Here is a 10604-nt window from a genome sequence, read left to right as displayed (position 1 = left end):
TAAAAAAAAAACAACTTACAGTTAGATAGCGCTGCTCATAACTCCTGGATGGCCCAAAGCACTTTACAGCAAATAGAATTCTTTTGAAGTGTAGTCGCTGTTTTAAATTGCGCACAGCGAGCTCCCACAAACAGCAGTGTGATAATGACCAGATCATCTGTTTTTATTGAGGTTGAGGCCAGGACACTGTGGAGAACTCCCTTGGTCTTCTTCTGAAGAATGGCGCTGGGATCTTTTATGGGAGAGGGCTGACAGAGCTTCAGTTTAGCGTCTCATCCAAAAGAAAGTGCCTCCGATAGGACAGAAGCCCATCAGTGTCAGCCAGGATTACATGCTTAGGTCTGTCAGAGAAGAGCCTTAACAATACAGTACAACACATCAGAACACAGGAAATAGAAGCAGGAGTGGCCACCAAGCCCTTCAAGCCTACCCTGCTACTCAGTATGATCATGGCTGATCATTGCTGGCCTCAACTCCTTTTCTGTGTCGTTTCCCCAATGCCCTCTCTCTATTCCTCGATCTATCAAATATTTATCCCACCTCTGCTTCAAATGCTTCCAATGATCCAGCCTCCACCATCCTTTGGGGCAAAGAATTCCAGAGATTCACCACCGTCTGTGAGAAGAAATTTCTACTCACCTCAGTATTGAATGACCGGCCCTTTATCTTGTAGCTTTGTGCCCTTGTTCGAGACTTTCCCACGAGTGAAAGCATCTCACCGTCTACCTTATCAAGCCCCCTCAGGATCTTACATGTTTGGATAAGATCACCACTTACCCTGAATAAGGTCACCCCTCACTCTTCTAAATCCCAAGGAATACAGACCCAGACCATTTAGTCGCTCTTGAGCGGACAACCCTCTCATCCCAGGAATGAGCCTGGTGCAGGCAGATAGGCTGATTTCCTTGACACTACTTCCAGTCACCATCTTTATTGTCTCCAGTATATGGTCCACTTTGATTGCTGAGTGGAGATTGGGGCAGGGCTATTAAACAGGAACACCATGACATAGTGAAACATTATATGTTCATTATGTATCACCATTATGGTGGTTGGTAGGTAATCCCAAAACCCAGACAGTAATCCAAAAACCAGAGCAAACAGAAACCTTTTGATTGTTTTACCATTCATTTTTGGGCTCACTTTTAATTGGATTGGGAGATCCTCGACAGATTTCTGGAAATCACAATTTGCAGGCTGCAATCTCCAGGGGACCACCAGCTGAGCGCTTGAGTTTATCTTTCTGATGGATTTTTGCCCTCGGTAACACAGTGGTGCAGTGAAGTCGGTGAGTTTGGGCAATAAGGCACCTTTGAGGCACCAGCATCATCTGTTGTAGAATGGAACTCGGCACAGCAAGAAACTTGACTAGGAAAACAGTTGAGGCATTTAGCTTCAGCGGGATCGAATGCAGAAAAAAAGAAAGAAGAAAAGAAAGGAAATAGTGCAAGAAAGCGGGATAGAAAGATAGACTTACTTTTCCATAGCGATGACCTCATGGTCTCAGATAGTCCCAAAGCACTTTGCAGCCAATGAAGTACTTTTGAAATCATAGAATCCTACAGTGTAAAAGGAAGCCATTTGGCTCATCGGGTCTGCACCGACCACAACCCCACCCAGGCCCTATCCCCTTAACCCCATGCATTTACCCTCGCTAATCCCCCTGACACTAAGGAGCAATTTAGCATGGCCAATACACCTAACCCGCACATCTTTGGCGTGTGGGAAGAAACCGGAGCACCCAGAGGAAACCCACGCAGACACGGGGAGAACGTGCAGACTCCACGCAGACAGTGACCCAAGCCGGGAATCGAACCTGGATCCCTGGCACTGTGAGGCGGCGGTGTTAACCGCTGTGCCACCGTGCCGCCCAATGTAGTCACTGTTATAATGTAGAAAATTGACCAGCCAATTTGCGCACAGCAAGATCCCACAAACTGCCATATGATAATGACCAGATTATCAGTTTCAGTTGAGGTCGGTTGAGGGATAAATACTGGTCAGGACACTGGATTGAATTCCCCTTCCAAATCGTGCCTGAGAGATCTTTAACCTCCACCTGAGAGGTGCAACACTCCTTCAGTTACCTCACTGGGAGTGTCAGCGTGGATTGTGGGCTTGTGTGTCTGGCATGGGTACTGAACTCACCACAATTTAACACAAAGGGAAAGAGAATGCTACTGCCTGAACCGCAGCTGACATCTTAATAAATACTCGGGTATCAGCTGAATGTGACCCATGTTGACATTTTGTTTTGACACACTGGAACTCACTCAACGTTCGAGGTAATTCATTTGATGTCTGTCTTTCCAGCAGACTGCAGTTAACTAATTACAGACAATACAAAGCAACGTTTAAGCAGGCTGATGAACACAGGTTTTACACAGTGTTCCACAGGAGCCTTAATGAATGTCATGCTTGACTGGACAGGGTTTGTTATGTAGGTAACATTTGCTGTTAGACAATGAGTCTGTTGCACCAGGTGCCTTTTGTAAGTCTGTGTTCCCAGGTTTGGACAAAAGAACACCAAGCAGACTTTCCTGACCTTCCCATGATATTGAGCTACCTCCCAATCGGGGCCAATGACTGAGCCGTCAGCAAATGAAAAATCATATAATTGCAGAATGATGCTCCAAAATAGCAGTATAAACATCCCAATTTCCCAGCAATAAGAACACAATTCGACAGATTCATGCAGCAATGACTAATAAATCCGGTTTAGGAGAAACTCAGTGAATGGTGAGAATGTGGAACTCACAACCACATAGAATAGCGAGGTGAGCAGAATTGATATACTGAAGGGAGAAAACGCAGATAAACACATGAGGGAGGAAGGAATAAAAGAATGCATTGAATAGTCATTTGGTAGTGCAGAAGTTTGAGTATCGCTGAAAAAAGAGACATAGAAAATAAGAGTAGGAGTTGGCCACTTGGCCCCACCGTTCAGTATAATGGCTGAACATCCAACTCAATAAGCCTGATCTCATTTTGCCCCCACATCCCTTGATCCCTTTTGCCCTAAGAGCTATATCTAACTCCTTCTTGAAAACATACAATGTTTTGGCCTCAACTGCTTCCTGTGGGGCAGCATGGTGGCACAGTGGTTAGCACTGCTGCCTCACAGTGCCAGGGACTTGGGTTCAATTCCCGGCTTGGGTCACTGTCTGTGTGGAGTTTGCACATTCTCCCGTGTCTGTGTGGGTTTCCTGCGGGTGCTTCGGTTTCCTCCCACAGTTCAAAAAGACCTGCTGGTTAGGTGCATTGGCCATGCTAAATTTTCCCTCAGTGTACCCGAACAGGTGCTGGAGTGAGGCAACTAGGGGATTTTCACAGTGACTTCATTGCAGTGTTAATGTAAGCCTAATAAATAAATTTTAAATTTAGTGAATTCCACAGGCCCACCACTCTCTGGGTGAAGAACTTTCTCCTCATCTCAGTCCTAAAAGGTTTACCCCTTATTCTTGGATAGTGGTTCTGGACTCCCCCAACATTGGGAACATCCTTCCTGCATCTACCCTATCTAGTCCTTTTGTTGAAGCTTTTCATCTTGCACTCATCAGGATATCTCATAGGAAATATCCAACAATACCATGGGTACAACAATTTATACTGTAGGAGAAGAATTCTTTGATGAGGGGAGATGAAGAGGAGTGGGTAGAGATTGGTGGGGAGAATAAACACCAGTCAGGTTGGACTGAATGATACTTTGTGCTTTAAATACTTAGTAATAAGATTGTCAGGCAATTCAGTTGGATGCACCTCTCTTTAATAATATATTTTACACTTAACAATAACTGAAGTATTTTATCTTAGCTTAATACACCTGAAATAGAACAGAATATTACACGCTGAGACATAGACACTGCGATGGTGTCTAATCCTGTCAACATTGTGACTTAGTGTCTAAAACATTCGCAAATTCTTTGAACGCCAATTCCTTTCTCGTGTCTCGCAGCCATGAAAAAAAACACCTTGTCAACCACAAGGTTAGGTCATCATGTCACAATTGGACTGAAGCTTTTTCACAAGCTCTCCACTGAGCTTTGAGTGCTGAACCATTAGACTGCAAAAAGAGAGGATATGCAAAAAATAATATGAAATATTGCACAAAAGTTGTGTACACGAGAACATTACCCCAAGCATTCTCACTCACTCATGAACAAAGAGATTCTCAGCAGGACCATTCTGAGTATTTCAGCCAGGCAGACACTAGTTAATGAGGTAAATTTTAGCCTAGCTCCAATGACATTATACAGAAACCATTTGGTCCATTACGCCTATTTAAAAGGGTTATCTAACTAATCCCATAATCACCCTGTTCTTTCCTGATAGTCTTGCAAACCTGTCTCCTTTCCAAGTATAGTATTTATCAAATTCCCTTTAGAAATTGATTTTGCCTCCACCACGCTTTCAGGTAGCAAGTTCCAGATCATAATAATTCATTGTGTTACAATAGAAAACACTTCTCATCTTCCCCCATGGTTATTTTGCTGACTATCTTACATCTCTGTACTATGGCAGTGAAAACAGTTTTCCCCTTGTTGTAATCTATTAAAAAGCCTTGGACACCTTTATTAACTCTCCCCCTGACCTTCTTTGTTCCAAGGACAACAATCACAGCTTCTTCAGACTCTCCTCATCGCTGGTACTATTCAAGTAAATCTCTTCTGCACCTTCTGCAAATTCTTCATGCCCTTCCTAAAGTAGGAATTGGACACAGTACCCCAGCTGGGGCCTAACCCGTGATTTATATAACCAGCTACCACCAATCCAGAGGAAAGTAAAGTCTAGCCTGATGTAGAACAGGCGGTATGGCTCCATCTTGGGGTAGGTTATGTAAAAATGATGCCCCCCTCCCCCGCCAGTGTGTTCTCCATTGCGTTACTGCCAGTGAAGGATTCTGGAACATATTGTCCATTCATAAACCATTGAGGTTATTGTTGAGTCTGAGAGTCAAACCGTTCAGGACCAGTTGAATTTGTAGCCTTTGGCCACCAGCCAACTCTCTAAATCTCGGTCCTCTTCCTTTTCCTGGAGTCTCTGTTCTTCCAGCAGAACAACCAGTTTGTCTCTCTGTTTGATTATGTCCAACATTTCATTCAGAACCTGCTTTTCCTCAGCAATCTCCTTCTCCGTCTTCCTGGAGTCTGTTTGGGAATGATCACATTGAGAAGGTGAACGACCTTAAACTTTCTCAAACCAGGAATTAACTTTTACAATCCAGTGTGCAGGATAGGTAAAAACAAAATAATCAGCAAAAAGATTAATGGAAAGCTGGCTGGAATATAAAGGAGTAGAAGTCCTGCTACAATTATACAAATCCCTGGTTAGAATGTAGACTACTGTCTGGAGTTTGTGTTCAGGTCCGGGCTTCACAAAACGGTCTGGCCAAAAACGTTATCTGGTTTCAAGAAGAAATTAGATACAGCTCAAGGGGCTAGAAGGATCAAGGGATATGGGGGGAAGTGGGGATCAGGAAATTGAATTTGATGATCAGCCATGATCAAAATGAATGGTGGAGCAGGCTTGAAGGGCCGAATGGCCTACTCTGGCTTCTAGTTTCTATGTTACACATCTCAGGAAGGATATATGGAGGTGGTGCAGTGTAGGTTCACCAGAATGATACCAGGGCTGAAGAGGTTTGATAGGCTTCTACTTCCTTAAGGTTAGAAGGCTGAGGGCTGATCTGATCGAGGTGGTTAAAATTATAAATTTGATATGCTAGATAGAGTTAAATTTCCTAACAAGAATGCATAAAAATGTTAAAAGTAGACTGGGTCATTCAGGGTTGAAATCAGGAAATACTTCTTCACACAAAGCCTATTTCATGTTTAAGGACAGATGTGCTTCTTGGGTGCTTTATCATTGTAAGTCTTTATTGTACTGATCTCAAGATGGCATCCTCTAGAGATATACTGCCTCATGGCATAGTCACATGACTATGGCAAGCCAGGTATGCCAGGTAGAACTGATTACATTTCAAGCCCAAACATCTCCTTTTCATACTGAACATGATACGAACATCCCCTTTTGTTCCAGCAACCACAAGACAAATTTGCATGTATGACCACGTGTAACTGAGTTACCCAAGTTACCCACTATACACCCATTGTTCTCATGCATTAACAACTGTTTGTTCTACTGGTCAGTCTCTGCACCTGATTGCATATATAGTTGTATAATCAGCTGTTCCTCTGGATGGTGTTTCCTCTCCATGGAGTGTTGTTCACCTGGCAGTCCTTGCTTTGCTAACTGTTGTTATTCCATGGCAGTTGTTGGGGACCTGTGAACCTCTTGGATTGACAGTAGTTCGGTACTCAGGACTGCTGGTGAGGTGCCTTCTCGCTGCCCGGCCGATTGCAGTGAAGGAACAGCTTCCCTAGTTTTTTGGATATGCATGTGGTTGCGATGGTATGTTTGGTCATTTAGTCCACCACCTAGGACCGAGGTGACAATTTCTCTACGCATTTCCCAAGTTTTCATGAGGGTTGACTCCTGTTGAAAGTTGAAGGTTTTCACCCTGACTGGCTCTCCAATACTCAACTCTGGTAATGGTTTGGCAGTCTTGTCACAATGAAATTTGGTTTTCTGCTATTTCACCTTGATCTTTTCACTCACACATGTTACTACTTCTGGATTTAGTTAGTTTTTTGCTATTGGAAGAGTAGTGTGCATTAGTCTCTGGACAGAACTAATTTCCACACCTTCAGTTGTTTTTTTCATTAAAGGATTGGCTTGCAATCATCTGTGCTAGATTTACACAATTTCTTGCCAAGTCCTTTGGCGATTTTCACTGCCACCTCAGTATTTCCATTTGACTGGGGATGGTGCAGAGATGATGTGTAATGCTGAATTTCCCAATCATTTGTGAATTGGCTGAATTCTTCACTTGTGAACTGAAGACCATGGTCACTCTTTACAATGTCTGAAATGCTGTACCGACTGAAGTGTGCTTTCAGGCATTCTACTATTTCTCCTGTTATCATTGAAGACAGCTGATCTAACTCCCAGTATTTAGAATAGTATTCTACCATGACAAGATAATCAGTTCCTGCTGCACTGAGGAGATCTTCTCCTTACTTCATCCATGGTCTATCTGAGTTGTTAGGCATCATTAATGGCTCTTCAGCTTGTTGGCCAACATGGCCTTTCATTTCATTGCTCACATTTGCCCAGCACAGCACTTCTCTTGCCTGTCTCAGAGTCGATTCAATTCCTTGATGGCTTGCATGGATGCACCTTAGCATCTCACCTCTCATAGCCCAAGGGATAATTATTCTATTTCCTTTGTACAAGATGCCACATTGGACCGTCAATTAATCTCGATCTGCCCAATATCCTCTTGTGACACAAGTGTGTGTCCTAGATGCTCTCAGGACATCCTTTCCCACTACTTCTTGTAGGACTTGTAGAGTTGCATCATGTTGGGTGGTTTGCTTGAATTGAGCAAGATTCTTGTCTGTCAGATGCTGGCTTGATGACTTCTAAATCATGCTTAGCTACTGCTTCACTTTGAATTGGAAGATTTTGCATTCTGTTGTAGCTTCTTCAACTTGTTTCATTGCTCTCAACAGCATGTCTGCAATGTACATCTGTTTCCCTTGCTTGTATGTCACATCCAGATGATACCTTTGCAATGAAGTAGTATTTTTTGCAGTCGCTTTGGAGCAGACAGTAGCAGTTTGAGGAAAATGCTATGAAGTGGCTAGTGGTTGGACTCCACTGTCTTTCCCAAGCAGGCATTGATAAGAATACTCGCAAACAAAAACAATAGCCAAGCACTCTTTCTCGATCTGAGCGTAGTATCATTCTGTTTGCGATAGTGGCCTGGGTGTGAATGTGACCGGTTGTCCTTGCTGCGTTAGGATTGTCCCCCAGACCTGTCTCACTGGGGGTCACAACGTGAGGTGACTTCAGCATTAACATCTTAGTACTTCAACACTGGCATTGTCATCACCGACTGCTTGATTTTAGTGAACGCTGTTTCTTGTTCTTTTTTCCCCAATACCACAACACATCCTTAGCAGTGATCTTGTGCCATGGTTCACACTCAGCTGACAAATTAGGCAAAACCTTTGCTAAATAACTCACAAACCCAACAAATAGTTGTACTGCTTTATTGTCCGTTGGTTGCTGAATCACTACTACAGCTCTCACCTTGTCAGGAGACGGGCAGAGGCCATTTTGCCGTCAATAACCAATGTCCTTGACTTCAGGTATCTTCAGTTACAGTTTGTTCTTGTTCAGCTTTAGGTTTATCTGGCGACCTCGCTCCAGTAGTTGTATTAAATTCTGATCACGGTCAGCTATGGCTTCTTCCATCCTCATCCACAGATCATCGACTATGGTTTCCACTCTGGGAAGATCACTGACTACCTCATGTTGTCTGTGTTGATGCTCTTCTGGAGCTGTGGAAATGCCAAACAGCATGTGTAACCCGAATCTCCCGAACAGTGCCCAGAATGTCATTAGAAAGCTGCTGCTTTCATCCAGCTTCACTTGCCAGTAACCATCCTTCACATCCATGATAGTGAATATCTTTGCCTTGGCAAGTTATGGCAACGTTTCTTTGATGGTTGGCATAGGGTAGTGAGATTTCCTTAGCACTTTATTCAGTCTTTTGGGTCTGAGCAAAGTCACAGCTTTCCAGGTTGATTCATGCTACCATGTTTCTAATTCAGTCTGTAGAAGTTGTCACACATTTGATTACTCCCTTCTTTTCTGAGCTCTTCTATCTTGTCTTTTGGACTTGACTTGAGAGCAGCTGGAACTCTTCTTGGTAGATGATGAATTGGTCTTATATCCATCTTATATTGGTCTTATTCTCATCTAGCTCTAGATGGTATTTTCCTGGTCGACATCCCAACCATATAAACACACCTTTGTACTCCTCTCAGATCTGTTCTGCTGTCAATGTTTTGTATGCTTTGACACATTGTTGGCATGTTCAGAGTTACCAGTTCAGACTTTAGACTGGCTTCAGCTGAAATGAATGGCCATTGTGTCCCATCTATGATCCGGAACTCAAGACCTTCCTTCCTTCCATTGCAGTGGACTGTCAGACTAATTTGTCCTCCCTGTATGAGCTTCGTGCCATCATATGTATTGTCATTGGACTACTAATCCAGGGAGCCAGTGTCATGCTCTGGGGACCCAGGTTCGATTCGCACCATGGCAGATGGTGAAATTTGAATTCAATAAAAATATGGAATTAAAAGTCTAATGATGATCATGAAACCATTGTCAATTGTTGTAAAAACCTGCCTGAGTTCATTAATGCCCTTTAGGGATGGAAATCTCCCATCCTTTCCTGATCCAGCCTACATGTGACTCCAGAGCCACATTCTGAAATGCCCTCTGTTGAAGTAGAAGGGCAATTAGGGATGGACAATAAATGTCAGTCCAGCCAGTGATGCCCACATCCCATGACTGAATTTTTAAAAAATTGCCTCAACCTTACTTTTGGGGCTTCATTTTGGGATTTCCAAGTTGAGCTACTTTGCACAGACCCTGATGCATCATGTCTATTGAACACTTCTTGTTTGCTTGATATTCTCCCTCTGCGGTCATCAGTGTAACAGTAACAACCATTAGCCGCCTATAAGCCTTGACATAACCAATCTGTTGTATTGTGTATAGTTCTTCATCAGACTCTTCTGCTGATATCTCCAGTGAATATCTGTATAAATGTCTGTTGCTTCATCCTAGCTAAACACTTCTGTGTGAAATGATTTGGCCTCTTGCAGTTAAAATTTTGTTTTCCATGCTGAGCAATCCTACTTTTCCTTAGGATGGAGTGTGTCTGCAATTGCTCTGCTCTTTCAGCCTGGACGGTCTCTCAGCATAATGTAACTCCTGGCCATCGCTGCCATACATAAGCTCTAGCTGACATTTTATAATGGCTGCATTTCTACACATGTCTATCGCTTTCTTTAGGGTCAGTTTTTCTTCTTTCCATAGACTGACTCTCACTGAGGAGTCTCGAATGCCTGAGACTCATCTATCTTTAGTCAGGCCATCCTTCAGCTGCCCAAATACACATGATTCTGCAAACTGTGCTACAGCAGTCGCATACTGTTCAATTATTTCCTTTTCATCTTGAGCTCTGCTGTTGAATACATAGCGTTTGTATGTAATCTTCACACGGAGTTCAAATTGTTTGTTCAAGGCTTTCACAAGCTCTGCTGTCTTTTTTTTAGTCAGTTAGATGTAGGGTGATACACAATTTGTAGCAGTCCCTCCCCAGTAGTGTTCGAAGTGTGACCACTCTTACTGGTTCAGGTTTCTTAGTTAAATCTGTTACAATCTCAAAGTTCTACCTTTGCAAATGGAAAAGCTGTCAATTCTTCTACATATCACATTTCTTTTCAACAGGAGCTGGGTAAATTTACAGTAGCTATATTCACACTCTCAATATCTTACTTGCAGCCATTAGTTTGTTTGCTTTTCCTTATCTTTTTTGAAGCAGATTTTAGCCAATTTGAACGCTCCTCTGTGCCTGGGTTCACAATGTCTTCTCTGCAATAGTTTCAGGATTTTATATCTCTAATTTATCTCCACTTCCTGATACCATGTTTCATGTTGAAGGACAGATGTTCTTCCTT

General features: G+C 43.0%; 1 protein-coding gene across 1 annotated transcript in view; it reads right to left on the bottom strand.

Moving 5' to 3' along the window:
* Window positions 1-3747: 3747 nt before the first annotated feature.
* The window catches only part of mical2b (microtubule associated monooxygenase, calponin and LIM domain containing 2b), a 267163-nt gene continuing 260306 nt past the window's right edge, over window positions 3748-10604 (bottom strand). The window contains 1 exon segment of the mRNA XM_078221390.1: window positions 3748-5147. Coding sequence (XP_078077516.1) covers window positions 4963-5147 — 185 coding nt within the window. The 3' untranslated portion in view covers window positions 3748-4962.

Source organism: Mustelus asterias, chromosome 9, assembly GCF_964213995.1.
Source record: "Mustelus asterias chromosome 9, sMusAst1.hap1.1, whole genome shotgun sequence".
Classification (NCBI taxonomy): Eukaryota; Metazoa; Chordata; class Chondrichthyes; order Carcharhiniformes; family Triakidae; genus Mustelus; species Mustelus asterias.
This window is presented reverse-complemented; position numbering and strand designations above follow the sequence as displayed.